General features: G+C 42.8%; 3 protein-coding genes and 1 long non-coding RNA gene across 6 annotated transcripts in view; 2 read left to right on the forward strand and 2 right to left on the reverse strand.

Moving 5' to 3' along the window:
- The window catches only part of LOC139577454 (tripartite motif-containing protein 16-like), a 154,835-nt gene that overhangs the window by 48,381 nt on the left and 87,523 nt on the right, over window positions 1–18,931 (forward strand). The window lies entirely within an intron of this gene.
- The window catches only part of LOC139577455 (tripartite motif-containing protein 16-like), a 61,247-nt gene that overhangs the window by 26,487 nt on the left and 15,829 nt on the right, over window positions 1–18,931 (reverse strand). The window lies entirely within an intron of this gene.
- LOC139577457 (tripartite motif-containing protein 16-like) lies at window positions 1,772–18,499 on the reverse strand. 3 transcript variants are annotated; one of them, XM_071404466.1, is made up of 7 exons: window positions 17,803–18,499; window positions 16,133–16,228; window positions 8,986–9,219; window positions 7,974–8,133; window positions 7,789–7,848; window positions 7,482–7,552; window positions 1,772–3,460 (listed from the first exon to the last, which is right to left on the reverse strand). In XM_071404466.1, the coding sequence occupies exons 1-7, from the start codon at window positions 18,391–18,393 to the stop codon at window positions 3,356–3,358; spliced, it is 1,317 nt and encodes a 438-aa protein (XP_071260567.1). In that variant the 5' UTR covers window positions 18,394–18,499; the 3' UTR covers window positions 1,772–3,355. The 3 variants fall into 3 exon arrangements, 2 of the variants coding, with proteins under 2 accessions (XP_071260567.1, XP_071260566.1); XM_071404465.1 differs by lacking the exon at window positions 1,772–3,460 and having other exon boundaries at window positions 6,993–7,552; window positions 17,803–18,427; XR_011675299.1 differs by lacking the exons at window positions 1,772–3,460; window positions 7,482–7,552; window positions 7,789–7,848; ... (1 more) ...; window positions 16,133–16,228; window positions 17,803–18,499 and adding an exon at window positions 11,057–11,625 and having other exon boundaries at window positions 9,117–9,219.
- LOC139577480 (uncharacterized) lies at window positions 3,451–6,844 on the forward strand. Its single transcript, XR_011675305.1, has 2 exons — window positions 3,451–3,888; window positions 4,295–6,844. It is a non-coding gene; the product is annotated as an uncharacterized lncRNA (long non-coding RNA).

Below are 18,931 nucleotides of genomic sequence, written 5' to 3' on the forward strand. Positions count from 1 at the left end.
GCTGCCTTGGAAAATAGTTAATAGAAGGTGTGTATTATAGAAGGGAAAGGTTTGGGAATAATAACTATTGAAATGTTGACAAACGGCCCCGTTTCTCCCTGGAAGATGGAGGATTTTAATAAAGCCATGGAGTCGCTGAAAGAAGCACCCGAGCATTCTACCAATTCTTCTGGAATATGGGGAATTAATAGATGTACTTAGCTACAAAAAGACTGGCTATGGGAGGACATTGATATCATTTGTACTTCGGCTTTGATGGAAGGTTTGAAACCTGTTGATCAAAACGACAACTGTGGGGCTGTGGATGAAATAGAGGAAGATATTTTGAGAATATAACTCCGCCCACTTCACAGACGTGTCAGGGGTTAACAGGGCCACAGGAAAGTCACTAACTATAGTTTTGAGAGTGGAATATAACTCCGCCCACTTCACAGACGTGTCAGGGGTTAACAGGGCCACAGGAAAGTCACTAACTATAGTTTTGAGAGTGGAATATAACTCCGCCCACTTCACAGACGTGTCAGGGGTCAACAGGGCCACAGGAAAGTCACTAACTACAGTTTTGAGAGTGGAATATAACTCCGCCCACTTCACAGACGTGTCAGGGGTTAACAGGGTCACAGGAAAGTCACTAACTATAGTTTTGAGAGTGGAATATAACCAGAGTCCTGTTTTAGGTGTGGGGCTATTGGTCCTTGGAGAAGGGAGTGTAAAGTGGGACTGGAACCTGCTGCATTCTAAGGAAATGACGCTATACATGTGTTTGTATCTTTATCAAAAGAGCAAGAACAAATCCTTCTGAGAGCAGCAGGAGAGGAAATGTCACGTATCGGTGTATAGCCTCGGTTCCATCATAGTGGTTCATAGAGATGACAGTTTCTATGTGAAGGAAGACGTATGACATCACGTCTTACCCAACTTTTTAGTAGAGGCCAGGGATCACAGGGAAACCTATTTTGGGTTGAAGAATCTAGGTGAAATGCCAGGGGAAGGGATTCTAAAGGTAACACATTTACATTATATGGCCAAACACTCCTCCTCCTAGGTGAAATGCCAGGGGAAGGGATTCTAAAGGTAACACATTTACATTATATGGCCAAACACTCCTCCTCCTAGGTGAAATGCCAGGGGAAGGGATTCTAAAGGTAACACATTTACATTATATGGCCAAACACTCCTCCTCCTAGGTGAAATGCCAGGGGAAGGGATTCTAAAGGTAACACATTTAAATTACATGGCCAAACACTTCTTGTTAACTCAGAAAGCCTTGTTTTTTTTTTTGATCTCATAAGATATTGTATGTGGTTTTATTCTGAAATAGATTAACATTTGATGTGGTTTTATTCTGAAATAGATTTACATTTTATGTGGTTTTATTCTGAAATGGATTTCTAGAATGTACGAAAGGCGTGGAGGGGTAACGAGGAATTAGCAAAGGGGTTACTAAACCTAAAATGAACTGGACATGTTTTCAGTTAGTTCATGAACATTGTGGTGGTTATGGAGAATAGGACATGCTAAATAAAAGATACATAAACGTTGGTGGATTGAAACAAACATTTAATGATTAGAATAAGGACAGTGGATTTACAATTATCATGTTTGGTTTATAATTAACACTTTTAGCTTGCTGATTAAAATGTAACATAGTGAATGCTAACGAAATGTACAATTTCTTTTCCAGAAAAGGGGGTTTCATTATCTCTCGTTGGAATGTCCCCGGAGACTGTGGTATTGGGGAGAGCAGTATAAAAGTATCTGGAAACTCTCCTGAGAGGTCACCAGTAGAATAAGGGAGTTATCATGGAAGGTGACGTCAGATTGGGATTTATGGAGTGTGGGATTCCAGGAGGGTTTAGGGTGATAACTTCCTGATCTGATAACTCTCCTGAGAGGTCACCAGTAGAATAAGGGAGTTATCATGGAAGGTGACGTCAGATTGGGATTTATGGAGTGTGGGATTCCAGGAGGGTTTAGGGTGATAACTTCCTGATCTGATAACTCTCCTGAGAGGTCACCAGTAGAATAAGGGAGGTATCATGGAAGGTGACGTCAGATCGTGTCTTAATGCATGGTAGGAATAATTTGACCACAAACAGTGTGTGTGAACCTCAAAACCCTCCCTAACCGGCTGAAGAAAGAGCGACAAAGGCGTGAAATACGACAGTGACTTTTAGCCCTTCTATCTGAGTCTGAGCCATAGACCGGGGGGCGGGCGGCAGGAGTGCTGGGAGCGCGTGTTGTGGGAGCGTGGACAGAGATCTGAGCCATAGACCGGGGGGCGGGCGGCAGGAGTGCTGAGAGTGTGTGTTGTGGGAGCGTGGACAGAGAGGTAACGGCTCAGGTGAGATACTAGTGTATGTGGGAGAAATGGATGTATCTATTAGGATATTGAAATCTGGACATTAACAAGGGCCATCAAATGGGACAGGCAAGAGTTACATGTGCCGTTGGGAAGATGAACTGTGAACACGATCTGAAAAAGAGAGAGAGATCCGGAAGAGGGGGGGGGGGGGGGGTTGGTCTACACACCTCAAACAATTTGGACTAAATATGCATTGACATACTGATCTTTGATTACCAGGCCACTCGTGACAGGAAAACAGGGACAAAGGGAAGAGTTATGACCGGCAATTAAAGGATGAAAATGAAGGAGAGGGCATGGAGACCAGCATAACATGGGAACGTAACAGATGGACAACAGGGACAAAGGGAAGAGTTATGACCGGCAATTAAAGGATGAAAATGAAGGAGAGGACATGGAGACCAGCATAACATGGGAACGTAACGGATGGACAACAGGGACAAAGGGAAGAGTTATGACCGGTAATTAAAGGATGAAAATGAAGGAGAGGGCATGGAGACCAGCATAACATGGGAACGTAACAGATGGACAACAGGGACAAAGGGAAGAGTTATGACCGGTAATTAAAGGATGTAAATGAAGGAGAGGACATGGAGACCAGCATAACATGGGAACGTAACGGATGGACAACAGGGACAAAGGGAAGAGTTATGACCGGTAATTAAAGGATGTAAATGAAGGAGAGGACATGGAGACCAGCATAACATGGGAACGTAACAGATGGACAACAGGGACAAAGGGAAGAGTTATGACCGGTAATTAAAGGATGAAAATGAAGGAGAGGGCAAGGAGACCAGCATAACATGGGAACGTAACAGATGGACAACAGGGACAAAGGGAAGAGTTATAAGCTTTTTTAGGACCAACCTCAGCAGGAAAGTGTCCTGAAGACAGAGTCAGGTGATGAGAGACTGGGAATTGTCATGTTATCAGACTTTGGTTTTTCTTTGCATATAAAATGATGCATAGCTTACCATATTGTTAGTAGTGTTATGTTGTGTGTTTCTCGTTGCGTTTCAAGTCCTGTGCCGTCACTCTCTCAGGAGGAAGTTCAACTGGAGGAAGAGCTCCAGACGACACGTTATTATCAGGGTTCTATGAGAAACAGATATCAGAGTGTTCACGGTGTGACTATAGAACAGAGGCCTTAAGTCTCGGAGTTGGACACTGGGAATGTTAGTGCTAATTAGGTTTCATTTTTTAGTTAAATGTTTTATCACTGTTTGTTCATTTATAAGTTATTTCCAAGTTTATGTAATGTTGAACAGTATGGAGTTAAATGTTCAGAACGGGGGACTGATGGATTCTGGGTTGTGACTCCTAAACTTGGACTAGTGTTAATTATCAGGTATCCTATTGAAACACTGAGTGGTCTAGAGAGTCTCAGAAGTTAGTATCTGTAGGAGGAATGTATCTGGTGGAGACAGTTAACCAGGAATGTACTGAGTGAAGAAAAGATCATCACATGTTGACAGGCACTGATAAGGATGCAGAGCTGTGGATTAGTGAGGAAGGGGGTTGAGGTCAGGACAGGTCAGATTAAGGATGCAGAGCTGTGGATTAGTGAGGAAGGGGGTTGAGGTCAGGACAGGTCAGATTAAGGATGCAGAGCTGTGGATCAGTGAGGAAGGGGGTTGAGGTCAGGACAGGTCAGATTAAGGATGCAGAGCTGTGGATTAGTGAGGAAGGGGGTTGAGGTCAGGACAGGTCAGATTAAGGATGCAGAGCTGTGGATCAGTGAGGAAGGGGGTTGAGGTCAGGACAGGTCAGATTAAGGATGCAGAGCTGTGGATCAGTGAGGAAGGGGGTTGAGGTCAGGACAGGTCAGATTAAGGATGCAGAGCTGTGGATTAGTGAGGAAGGGGGTTGAGGTCAGGACAGGTCAGATTAAGGATGCAGAGCTGTGGATCAGTGAGGAAGGGGGTTGAGGTCAGGACAGGTCAGATTAAGGGAGAAGGAACAGTTTGAGGCCCGTATAACTTCACTTCCTGCCTAGTAATATGTTTAGACAGGAAGAGTTTCCACCCAAAATGGGGTATATATACTACCACTGATGTGAATAAGTCTTTTGTAGCTGTATCGACCCAATGGGTGAATAAACTTGGTGTGATCTTTGTTAAGAATTGATTTATTATCTTTGATAAGCAGTGTGAGTTTTAACATTCAAACATTTCTTGTTCAGTTAGTCCCTCCCTGTTTCAGATGATTTTCTTCAGTTTGGTGCCTCGTGGATATGATTCAGGTCTCCGTGGAAACATCAATGTAAATTCACCTTTGATTTTTACTCCTCACTTTCCCTTTCAGGTCCATAGGGTTTTACTGCCCCCTGCTGGAGACTGGAGCACACTGCAGTCCCTTGCAGGTCCATAGGGTTTTACTGCCCCCTGCTGGAGACTGGAGCACACTGCAGTCCCTTTCAGGTCCATAGGGTTTTACTGCCCCCTGCTGGAGACTGGAGCACACTGCAGTCCCTTTCAGGTCCATAGGGTTTTACTGCCCCCTGCTGGAGACTGGAACACACTGCAGTCCCTGGCTTTCTTTGTGGAGCCGGATGATGAGGCCCTCATCAATACAGGTACTGTATGTAGAACCATAGTAAAGACCAGTATGGACTATCAATACAGGTACTGTATGTAGAACCATAGTAAAGACCAGTATGGACTATCAATACAGATACTGTATGTGGAACCATAGTAAAGACCAGTATGGACTATCAATACAGGTACTGTATGTACATTTACATTTAAGTCATTTAGCAGACGCTCTTATCCAGAGCGACTTACAAATTGGAAAGTTCATACATATTCATCCTGGTCCCCCCGTGGGGAATGAACCCACAACCCTGGCGTTGCAAGCGCCATGCTCTACCAACTGAGCCACACGGGACCGTAGTAAAGACCAGTATGGACTATCAATACAGATACTGTATGTAGAACCATAGTAAAGACCAGTATGGACTATCAATACAGGTACTGTATGTAGAACCATAGTAAAGCCCAGTATGGACTATCAATACAAGTACTGTATGTAGAACCATAGTAAAGACCAGTATGGACTATCAATACAGGTATTGTATGTAGAACCATAGTAAAGACCAGTATGGACTATCAATACAGATACTGTATGTAGAACCATAGTAAAGACCAGTATGGACTATCAATACAGGTACTGTATGTAGAACCATAGTAAAGCCCAGTATGGACTATCAATACAGGTACTGTATGTAGAACCATAGTAAAGACCAGTATGGACTATCAATACAGGTACTGTATGTAGAACCATAGTAAAGCCCAGTATGGACTATCAATACAGGTACTGTATGTAGAACCATAGTAAAGCCCAGTATGGACTATCAATACAGGTACTGTATGTAGAACCATAGTAAAGACCAGTATGGACTATCAATACAGGTACTGTATGTAGAACCATAGTAAAGCCCAGTATGGACTATCAATACAAGTACTGTATGTAGAACCATAGTAAAGACCAGTATGGACTATCAATACAGGTATTGTATGTAGAACCATAGTAAAGACCAGTATGGACTATCAATACAGATACTGTATGTAGAACCATAGTAAAGACCAGTATGGACTATCAATACAGGTACTGTATGTAGAACCATAGTAAAGCCCAGTATGGACTATCAATACAGGTACTGTATGTAGAACCATAGTAAAGCCCAGTATGGACTATCAATACAGGTACTGTATGTAGAACCATAGTAAAGACCAGTATGGACTATCAATACAGGTACTGTATGTAGAACCATAGTAAAGACCAGTATGGACTATCAATACAGGTACTGTATGTAGAACCATAGTAAAGACCAGTATGGACTATCAATACAGGTACTGTATGTAGAACCATAGTAAAGACCAGTATGGACTATCAATACAGGTACTGTATGTAGAACCATAGTAAAGCCCAGTATGGACTATCAATACAGGTACTGTATGTAGAACCATAGTAAAGACCAGTATGGACTATCAATACAGATACTGTATGTAGAACCATAGTAAAGCCCAGTCTGCAGCTTGAGGATAAGGCCCTCATCACCTGTTGTGACAGATCCAACAAATATCTATATATATGTGAAGGCAGGGTCTCATCCAACACTTCAATGACTCTTATAATATTAATATTAATACATATATATATATATACAGTGGGGCAAAAAAGTATTTAGTCAGCCACCAATTGTGCAAGTTCTCCCACTTAAAAAGTTGAAAGAGGCCTGTAATTTTCATCATAGGTACACTTCAACTATTACAGTCAAAACGAGAAAAAAAATCCAGAAAATCACATTGTAAGATTTTAAATGAATTTATTTGCAAATTATGGTGGAAAATAAGTATTTATTTAGTTTCCATATAGTTTAGTAGAAAGTAAGTGATACCAGCTTGTAGTGGGCTGACTAGTCCTGAATTGTCCTTTAGTTCCTGGACCATTTTCCATGCAGCTCCAGGTGACAGAGAACACATCAATTAGGACCAACAAGCTGATCAATGATACTGAGGAGAATTACATAGAGACAGAGAACCAACTGAGGAAACATATCAATGGTTCTGAATGACAACCAATATACATCAACACCAGACATCATGATTCATGGAAATGTACAAGATTAAAACATTGTATTGAATTTTAAATATTAACAAATCAGTTTACAGTTATCAGCAGAACCAGAGAAAAGTTGAAAATATCCAAACCTAAACCCAGGATAGAGGGGCTGAGTGAATGTGGTCTGGACTCTGTGGAGGAGGGTCATTGTGTCAGAGACACTGTAGAAGGACACAGTACCTGCCTTGTGATCCAGGTACACTCCTACTCTGGAGGACTGAGGGCCTGATACTTTAGTCCCAACATTATTGTGTCTGAAATAATAACCACCTCTATAGCACCTTAAACTCCAGGACTTGTTATTGAGTCCAAATCCACCATCTCTCTCTGTTCTGCTGATGTCTTTATATGAGACTGCTGTAACAACATTACCAGTCCACTCCACCTCCCAGTAACAGCGTCCAGACAGACCCTCTCTACACAGAACCTGACAGTAGTGGGTGAATCTGTCTGGATGGTCAGGATATGGTTGGACTTGGTCTGTACAGGTCACCTTTCTGTTCCCTTCAGACAGAGAGAGGAGTGTGTGTGCTGTGTTTGGGTCCAGTGTGAGCTGACAGGAATCTGGGAGAAGAGCAGAGCAGAGACCAATGAGGGGAGTCAGAACAATAAGTTAAGTCAGATACTGTATCTACCCTGTCTTTGATTAGAGCACAGCAGAGATCAAATCAGAGAAATATGAGGAGTCAGATAGATACCCAGTCTTTGATTAGATCTACTATTGCTATATATTTCTAGAGGGATTGTTAGGAGTGTCAGTAAAAAGAGACTGTTAGTTACTTCACAATAAAGAGACTCACATTGTAACAACTGTTCTCTGGTCTTGGGCTCTGGAGGCAGTACAACATCCACTATATTCACTACAGACACACAAACACATTGACAGAGAGAGGGAATGTTATCATCAGACCATATTCCACATGTATATGACTAGTAGGGAACTTTCAATGGTCTAAAGTTGATGTTCTTATTGTTTTCAACACACCTGTAGTGGAGATCTTGGTCCATTCTCCTTTAAGGAAGTCTTCTAGTTTCTCTCTCAGTTCAGACACAGTCTTACTCACATCTCCAAAGTACTGAAGAGGACGGACAACGATGCTGGGTAAGTCTGAAGATACACTGATACTGGAGAGAGACTGGTAACTCTGGAGAGAGAGAGAGAGACAGGGGGAGAGAGACAGAGAGAGACAGAGAGAGAGAGAGAAGGACAGAGATAGATAGAGAGAGAGAGAGAGAGACGGGGAGAGACGGGGACAGAGAGGGACAGAGATGGAGAGAGGGAGAGACAGGGACAGAGAGAGGGACAGAGACCGAGAGAGGGACAGAGACCGAGAGAGGGACAGAGACCGAGAGAGGGACAGAGACCGAGAGAGGGACAGAGACCGAGAGAGGGACAGAGACCGAGAGAGGGACAGAGACCGAGAGAGGGAGAGACAGGGACAGAGACGGAGAGACAGGGAAATAGAGAGGGAGAGACAGAGACGGAGAGAGGGAGAGACAGAGAGAGGGAGAGACAGGGACAGAGACAGGGACAGACAGAGAGAGGGAGAGACAGGGACAGAGAGAGAGACAGGGACAGAGACGGAGAGACAGGGAAAGAGAGAGGGAGACATAGACAGAGAGAGGGAGAGACAGGGACAGAGAGAGGGAGAGACAGGGACAGAGAGAGGGAGAGACAGGGACAGAGACGAAGAGCGGGAGAGAGGGACAGAGAGAGGGAGAGACAGGAACAGAGAGAGGGAGAGACAGGGACAGAGAGAGGGAGAGACAGGGACAGAGACAGGGACAGAGAGAGAGGGGAGAGACAGGGAGAGGGAGAGACAGGGACATAGAGGGACAGAGAGAGAGAGAGACAGAACAGAGAGAGAGAGAGAGAGAGAGACACGGACAGAGAGAGAGACAGGGACAGAGATACAGACAGGACAACATAATGATTGAGATGAATAGTTTCACATGAAGTTAATTTCATATCACACGTAACAAGACAGTTTAGTTACCTGGAGGAAATGGATGTGATCCTCTGTGTGTGAGAGCTGCTCCAGCTCAGTGCTTCTCTTCCTCAGCTCAGCTATCTCCTGCTTCAGTTGCTCCAGGAGTCCTTCAGCTTGACTCACTTGAGCCTTCTCTTGGGCTCTGATCAGCTCCTTCACCTCAGAGCACCTTCTCTCAATGGAGCGGATCAGCTCAGTAAAGATCTGATCACTGTCCTCCACTGCTGCCTGTGCAGAGCGCTGTTGAGAGAGAGAGAGAGAGAGAGAGAGAGAGAGAGAGAGAGAGAGAGAGAGAGAGAGAGAGAGAGAGAGAGAGAGAGAGAGAGAGAGACACAGAGAGAGAGACACACAGAGAGACAGTAGCTACAGTAGCCTCTGCAACTCATTGAGTCAGAACGCTGCCACCCTGCTCCCCAGGTCCAACAGGCCTTGTCCCCCCTCCTGGACAGACAGGTACAGAACACCTCTTGGTCCTGCTCTACTCTCCTCCCTCCTGGACAGACAGGTACAGAACACCTCTTGGTCCTGCTCTACTCTCCTCCCTCCTGGACAGACAGGTACAGAACACCTCTTGGTCCTGCTCTACTCTCCTCCCTCCTGGACAGGCAGGTACAGAACACCTCTTGGTCCTGCTCTACTCTCCTCCCTCCTGGACAGACAGGTACAGAACACCTCTTGGTCCTGCTCTACTCTCCTCCCTCCTGGACAGACAGGTACAGAACACCTCTTGGTCCTGCTCTACTCTCCCCCCTCCTGGACAGACAGGTACAGAACACCTCTTGGTCCTGCTCTACTCTCCTCCCTCCTGGACAGGCAGGTACAGAACACCTCTTGGTCCTGCTCTACTCTCCTCCCTCCTGGACAGACAGGTACAGAACACCTCTTGGTCCTGCTCTACTCTCCTCCCTCCTGGACAGACAGGTACAGAACACCTCTTGGTCCTGCTCTACTCTCCTCCCTCCTGGACAGGCAGGTACAGAACACCTGTTGGTCCTGCTCTACTCTCCTCCCTTCTGGACAGACAGGTACAGAACACCTCTTGGTCCTGCTCTACTCTCCTCCCTCCTGGACAGGCAGGTACAGAACACCTCTTGGTCCTGCTCTACTCTCCTCCCTCCTGGTACCACCTCCAGTAACCTGCCCCGTAGCAGAGCTAGACCCAGCCTCTGCCCCCTGAGTCCTAGTAGGCTGGACAATAGAACGAGACCAAACGGCCAAAGAACGTTGTCTGAGCTGGAACACCAGCGAGGCCATAGCAAATGAATTGAAACAAACCTTCACAGAGCCTCTTCTGACTGGAATGATCCTTAGAATTACATTTCCCCTAAATGGCACCAAAAAATGTCTCCCTTTTTATTTGACCACTAAAACCTGTTCTTAGGACGGAACTGGAAAATAACAACTTGTCTCCCCTCCTGGACCGCTTGGTGTTAAGTAGCAGACGAGGTGAAAAATCTGTAAATCGCCTTTTTTAGGCAGATTTAGGCACTTAACCCTTGTGGCTCTGGATAAGAGTGTCTGCTAAATGACTCACATGTAAACTTAAATACAACGTTAACTAGATATCATTTGTGTCATTTATAGCCTGGTACAGATAGTAAAACTACATTAAATACAACGTTATCTAGATATCATTTGTGTCATTTATAGCCTGGTACAGATAGTAAAATTACATTAAATACAACGTTATCTAGATATCATCTGTGTCATTTATAGCCTGGTACAGATAGTAAAATTACATTAAATACAACGTTATCTAGATATAATTTGTGTCATTTATAGCCTGGCACAGATAGTAAAACTACATTAAATACAACGTTAACTAGATATCATTTGTGTCATTTATAGCCTGGCACAGATAGTAAAACTACATTAAATACAACGTTATCTAGATTTCATCGCCACATAACTTATGTGGAATTTAAAAGACACCGTTAACGTTACCGTTAGCTTGCTCACAACGTCTGTTACACTGTAACTTACTGGCAGCCTCACATAAAAACGTATTGGTTAACAAAGCTTTGATTCTGACCAAAGTCTATAGTAGTGAAAAGTCTCTCTCTCTATTGTAACTTACCACAAATTGCCATCATAGCCTATCTACATGAATGTGTCCTGTCAGAGTCTTTTCCTCTCCGTTAACCGTTAGCTAGCAGTCTCGAGCCACAGCTGACGTTGACCACAATGAGCTACAAGTAGGACTGACGTCACTAGCGGTGCAGCAGCCTCTGCAGCAGCAGCCTCCCCCGGGTCCTAGTGCCCGCCCGGTAACACGGTTAAGATGCGATGGAACGGTTGACGGGAAAACAACAAATCACAGAGAAAATATATTGACTGATATATTGAATTGTTTAGGGTAGCTTTAGCTTTAATAAATTCTGAAAATACTTGAAAACCAAAATAAAAAAGAATAGTAGCCCTCCTCAGGAACCACAAAACCTTCACAGACCAACTTCTTCTTCTATGATATAATGGCGGTCCGCAAACCAACGTTAAAGGTGCATGGCGCCACCTACTGTGCTGGAGTGTGTCCAATCACGGTTTACATCATCTCTAAATCCTCCTACCTAACTCAGAACTTCTGAGAAAATAAAAAAAGAGTCCTTCTAACTTCTAATAGACCCTCCCCCATCCCCCAAATCCCTTCCAACCCCCCCCCCCCCCCCCCCAACCCCGTCCAACCTCAATGACCCTACACTTCAATCTTTCCCTCTCTTCAACATCCTTACAACAATATAACAACACATGCTCCACCGTTTCATTGACCATACCCTCCAGACACAAACCATTCACATGCTGCCAACCAGATGTGAGGACCAGTTCAATGTACAATGTCCTAAACACAATCGAGTAAACACCACCTCTTCCTTCCTAATCTGACCTTTGAACCTTGGTCCACTGACCTTTAGAGGACATATAAATGCCGTCCCTTATGCTCAGAGTCCCATCTCTTCTGCCACACATCTATCAAAATGTCTCTGATCTCACATTTGGCCTCACTTCTATCGAGTGGAACATTAATATCAATTATATCTTGTTTCAAAGCTCTTTTAGATAACTAGTCTACAATTTAATTTCCTTCCACACCTGAATGGACTGGGACCCACCAGAATCTCACTACTACACCCATTCTCTCATTTCTCCATAATAACATTGATACCTACAACTGTCCAACCAAAACCACTGCCTTGTCTACTAGTATATTCCCAACAGTCATCTAGAACAGTAGCAGTGGGATGCTCAACCTCTTTGCTGTTCTCTCATAAAATATACACCTGTAATCAATTGTCGTCCTGATCAGAGCTCTATAAATATCCATCAACGATTGTCTGTCAGCACCCCATTCATAACCAGAGACCCACACAACCAACTACCACGAAAGTGATGGAATGAGAGAGAGAGAGACATCGTTACAACACTGTACATAGACATAATATAACGTTTCTTCTTCTTTGGAATAGGGGGGCGCCATTTCCACTTTGTAAAATTTCGTTCCCAAATTAAATGGCCTCGTACTCAATTCTTGCTCGTACAATATGCATATTATTATTACTATTGGATAGAAAACACTCTCTAGTTTCTAAAACCGTTTGAATTATATCTGTGAGTAAAACGGAACTCATTTTGCAGCAAACTTCCTGTCAGGAACTGAAAAATCTGAAATCGGGGGCTCTGTTCCAGGGTCAGTTTATAAATTTGCATGTAATCTATGGGTCGACATGCACTGCATACGCCTTCCCCTAGATGTCAGTAGGCAGTGAGAATTGGAATGGGGTGTCTAGCTAGATCTGAGGCGGAACAAGAGATGTTGGAACAGTTGAAGACGACCAAACAACTTCTACAACCAAACAACGATTATTCTGGACAAAGGACAACTTGTAAAAGATTCTGATGGAAGCTCATCAAATAGTAGGAACAATTTCTGATGTTAATTCGTATATCTGTCGAAATTGTTCAGACTAATATTCCGCCATTAATTTCGGCGCTGTCTCGCTATAACGTAAGCTGTATGTCGTAGTAACGTTAATTTAAAAAATCTAACACAGCGGTTGCATTAAGAACTAGTGTATCTTTAATTTGCTGTCCAACCTGTATTTTTTAGTCAAGTTTATGATTAGTTATTGATTAGATTAGGTGCCTCTCCAAGATTTCTCCCGACATTTTGTTTGCAGTTTGGCTACTATTCACATTGTTCAACCACGAATTGTACCGCTAAATATGCACATTTTCGAACAAACCATATATGTATTGTGTAATATGATGTTATAGGACTGTCATCTGATGGAGTTTGAGAAGGTTAGTGAAAAAATTTATATCTTTAGCTGGTTTATTCGCTATCGCCAACATTATGTTGAATGAATGGGGCTGTGTGGTAGGCTATTGTAGTAAGCTAATATAATGCTATATTGTGTTTTCGCTGTAAAACACTTAAAAAATCTGAAATATTGGCTGGATTCACAAGATGTTTGTCTTCCATTTGCTGTACACTGTGTATTTTTCATAAATGTTTTATGATGAGTATTTATGTAATTCATTCACGTTACTCTCTGTAGTTATTCTAGTTGCTTTGGTGAGAGTTGTGATGGTGGCTGCAATGTAAAACTATGATTTATACCTAAAATATGCACATTTTTCGAACAAAACATATGCTATACAATAAATATGTTATCAGACTGTCATCTGATGAAGTTGTTTCTTGGTTAGTGACTATTTATATCTTTATTTGGTCGAATTTGTGATAGCTACCTATGCAGTAAAAAAATTGTGGAAAAAAGAAGTTGGGTCTTTTGCTATCGTGGTTAGTTAATAGAAATACATATTGTGTCTTCCCTGTAAAACATTTTAAAAATCAGAAATGATGGCTGGATTCACAAGATGTGTATCTTTCATCTGGTGTCTTGGACTTGTGATTTCATGATATTTAGATGCTAGTATTTACTTGTGGCGCTATGCTAGGCTATGCTAGTCAGCTTTTTTACTGATGAGGGTGCTCCCGGATCCGGGATGAGTACCAAGTAGAAGTTAACGGCGGTTGGCATCCAATATGTTGATTTACCGCCCTCAACTGGACTATAATATCAATCTATTTTACTTTGTGATAGAAAATGGGAAAAGAACATTTAATTAAAAAATATTTTTAAAAACACCCTTCCAACTAACCCTACTACTACTTTGACCCTATCTGCTCCTGCACCATGCCAACTAACCCTACACTCATTAAAAACTCACTACCCCATTCCACTACTTTGACCCTATCTGCTCCTGCACCATGCCAACGACCTGGGAGGACGGGACACCACCACTCAACACACCCTGGAACTCGTCTGAAGTCAAATCTCGTATGACCAAATACTTCTCTGCAGCTGCCACCACAACATCTATTGTCTGTGATTTACGTTCCATTTCTGTGGTACAGTTGATAACCATTGCTATGAACGCTAAGAAGCCAACCTTACTGAAGCATATATCACTCGTTGGCCTTTCCCTCTGTGCTGCACAGATCTACTACTCACAGGGATCCTCTCAGGATCCCTCACCCTTGACCCATCCTCCTCTACTTTCTTCACTGCCTCAGCATACGACACCTTCTGCACTACTCTGACTCTAGCCACCTCAACCTGCCTCTCTCTCACCAGACACTTCTGATCCCCAGCAACATGGACGCCCCTACAGTCGACACACACAACTTTATCCACTGAAACTACACAATCCTCTATCCCATGACCTCCTGCACACTTCCCACATCTTGGAGTCTCCCTCCTACAAACTGCTGCAACACGACCATAAACGTTGCACCTGAAACAGCTCAGTGGATTCAACACAAAGACTCTAACAGGATAACTGATACATCCTAACATGACTTTGTCGGGTAAAGACTCAAAACTCAAAAGGACTGACAGTGACTCCTCTGTTTCACCACGCTCACCACCGGGTCTGTGTCACACCAAACGGCGGGCATCACAAACACCAAGAGTCTTCAACTTCAATTGCTCCACCTCCACACTTAACACTACCCCAGAAATTACACATTTCAATGGTGCCATGTTCCTAAGAGCAAAGCAAGAAACAGATCTTGACCCAAGTTGCGTGACACGGAGTGCCCACTCCCTCTGGTCAGAAGAAACAAACACATATCCCAAGTCCACTACAGGTTACCTAGGTTACCTTCACTGATTCAACTGCACCCAACTCCTTTCACACAAACCCTGAAACCACTAATGGATCTGCCAAAAGGTATGGATCCACTTTCTCAAACAATGTAACTCCTACTGGACCCAACTCCTTTCCCACCACCCTGAAACCACAAATAAACTCTGTTTTGACATTTGAAATGTCTCTATACCTTTGAAACTTTTGTGAGTGTAATGTTTACTGTTAATTTCTGATTGTTTAATTCACTTTTGTTTATTATCTATTTCACTTGCTTTGGCAATGTAAACATGTTTCCCAAGCTAATAAAGCCCATTGAATCGAATTGAATTGAGAGAGAGCTCCATGTTAATGTATAGGGGACATGAGTCAGTCATGGTTACTCATGGTTATGTGATGAGGTAGCCCCGCCTGCTACTTCTAAATCAGTGTCGGTCCAATAGGGAATGTCCTCTTGGTGTAACGGTCAAGATGTTGGTTTCTCCCACGGTAGACCTGGGTTCATATCCCGTCAGTTACATTAACTTCTTCTGGCTGGGGGCAGTATTGAGTAGCTTTGATGAATAAGGTGCCCAGAGTAAACTGCCTGCTCCTCAGTCCCAGTTGCTAATATTTGCATATTATTAGTATTTTAGAAAACACTCTGAAGTTTCTAACAACGGTTTGAATGATGTCTGTGAGTATAACAGAACTCATATGGCAGGCAAAAACCTGAGAAGAAATCCAAACAGGAAGTGGGAAATCTGATGTTGGTCGATTTTCTACCTAGCCCATATTGAATACACAGTGGGATATTGGTTATGTTGCACTTCCTAAGGCTTCCATTAGATGTCAACCGTCTTTAGAAACTTGTTTGAGGCTTCTACTATGAAAGGGGGCTGACAGCCTGTTCCCAACAGTGAGGTCAGTGGGATTGGATAGGGGCCCCTCTCTCTCTCTCTCTCTCTCTCTGACTAGAGAAGAGAAGTAAAATGGTGTGTCTCCTCTGGTCAACAATACTCACCTTGAAAGACTCCACAGCCTGTTGGAGCTCCTTCAGCTCCTTCTCTCTCTCCTGGAATCTCTGCTGGACCTTCTGCTGACTCATCCCCAGCTGCCTCTGTGGAGAATCACTCTTCAATGAGCTATCAAGCTTTCTTAGTCCAGTAGATCAATAGTATAGTAATGTGACATAGGACCCATAGAGAGGAAGGTCTACAATCCTGAGGAAGTCCCTTTACAATATGATATTATGTTGCTATATGAATGATTATAGTTTTTATGACTAATGACAATGCTGTTTGATAACTAATGATAATGGTGTTTGATAACTAATGATAATGGTGTTTGATAACTAATGATAATGGTGTTTGATAACTAATGATAATGGTGTTTGATAACGAATTATAATAGTGTTTGATAACTAATGATAATGGTGTTTGATAACAAATGATAATGGTGTTTGATAACTAATGATAAGGTTGTTTGATAACTAATGACAATGCTGTTTGATAACTAATGATACTGGTGTTTGATAAATAATGATAATGGTGTTTGATAACTAATGATAATGGTGTTTGATAACTAATGATAATGGTGTTTGATAACGAATTATAATAGTGTTTGATAACTAATGATAATGGTGTTTGATAACTAATGATAATGATGTTTGATAACTAATGATACCGATGTTTGATAACGGTGTTTGATATCTAATGATAATGCTGTTTGACTTGTTGGATTCTAGCTAGAAATATACTTATGCATGTTACCATACTATAACGTACTGATGACCTTACATGTATAAGGAATGTATATGTTGGGGTCAATGACGGGTGGATAGGAACTGGGTGTATGGAAAGTTACTGAGAGAGACAAGGGGAAGTGCTGAAATATTCTGTTCAAACATGTTATTGTTGAATATCAATGTTCCTAAAGAGGGAGGCAAAGGGCAACTAGTTTCAGTCTCTGATAAGGTAGGCCAGCTGCAGAACTAGGGAGGAGTCAGGAATTCAACAGTCTAGTTAGTCTCTGATAAGGCAGGCCAGCTGCAGAACTAGGGAGGAGCGAGTAATTCGTCTCGAGGTCAAGCCACCACAACGACCCTCCTACTAGAGTCCTATCTCACACACATACACGTCCACACCCACAAGGTTTAAGCATCAGACAGGGCCATGACTACACCAGTGAGAGGAACCAATTCAGTTCCTGCCTAGCAACAGAGATGTATTGGCTGTCTAGATGTGTAAGGAGTTGATCCTGCCTAGCAACAGAGATGTATTGGCTGTCTAGATGTGTAAGGAGTTGATCCTGCCTAGCAACAGAGATGTATTGGGTGTCTAGATGTGTAAGGAGTTGATCCCGCCTAGTATGAGGTTATAAATATATGTTCTTGTGTAATCATACATTGTCTTTGCAGCTGTATGACCCAGTGGGTGAATAAACTTGGTTTGAGTTTTTAACTCTGTCTCTTCAGAACCTAACAGACTTTATAAAATGGTGATACATTTGAAGAATCTGGGTTAACATATCTATACAATCAAGGTTTGTGTTCATATTTGTTCTGCCCTGGAATAAATCTTTGCCCAGGATCGATTTAACTTGAATGATCTCATATTCAAACAGATTTAGTTCCTACTGTATCTTTAATTCTTTGTTTATCAGACAGTAACCAACAAGTTGTTCTGGTCTTACCTGTTTCTCAGTCCTCTCTGCTGCCGCTGACACTGTATCATGGCCTTTATGTTCATCCATCACACACAGCAGACAGATACACTGCTGATCGGTACGACAGTAAACCTCCAGCAGTTTGTCATGATGAGAGCAGATCTTCTCCTGTAGTTGTGCGGTGGCTTTGACCAGCTTGTGCTTCTTCAAAGCAGGAAATTCATAGTGAGGTTGGAGGTGAGTCTCACAGTAAGATACCAGACATGCCAGACAGGACATGAGGGCTTTCTGCTTTCTGGTCCCAGTGCAGAAATCACACGCCACATCTCCAGCATAGCACAGAGCAGGAGGGGGAGCAGCCTGGAGTCCTGTCTTCCTCAGTTTCTCCACCATATCAGCCAACATGTTATTTTTCCTCAGATAAGGCCTTGGAGTGAAGGTCTCTCTGCACTGAGGACAGCTATAGTCCCCTTTCAGAACATCCTGATCCCAGCAGCCCTCAATACAGATCCTACAGTAACTGTGTCCACAGGGGATGGTGACTGGCTCCTTCAGTAGATCCAGACAGACAGAACAACAGAACTGGTCCTGGTCCAGCAGAACTCCCTGCTGAGCCATTTTGACTGTTGTTCACTCTCACACAGACAGACGACAGAGACTCAGATCAGTTTTGTTTCCACAGAAGATCTATTTTGGGAGGTATGGACTTTCTGGTTCTGCCAGATAGGTGAGTTTAGAGGGAGGGAAGGAGGGAGGGAGGGGTTAGAGAGAGGGAGGGGTTAGAGAGAGGGAGAGAGAACTGCAACGTCGAGAAGGAGACACATATTTTAGTTCCCAGGTTAGGACCCTTAATATTAAATAGAGTGGTTAGAATATATAAAGGGTAACAGTTTCTATGAAGTACATATTATAATTATTTTAATGACCTTTATAATGCCTTATAATACACGTATGTGTTATAACACTGATTATAAGTGTCTATAATAATTAATACGTGGTTGTAATGAGGAGGGAACTTGATATTGATACAATGTACTGTAGGTGAAATGAATACTGTATGTATTGACTGATCATTGACAATGAGGTAATACTTTACATTACAGTGTGGTTATTACTGTTAGGTCTAGGGTCAGGGTTAGAGGTACTACATGTTAAT

This window comes from Salvelinus alpinus, chromosome 6 (genome assembly GCF_045679555.1).
Source record: "Salvelinus alpinus chromosome 6, SLU_Salpinus.1, whole genome shotgun sequence".
Taxonomy (NCBI): domain Eukaryota; kingdom Metazoa; phylum Chordata; class Actinopteri; order Salmoniformes; family Salmonidae; genus Salvelinus; species Salvelinus alpinus.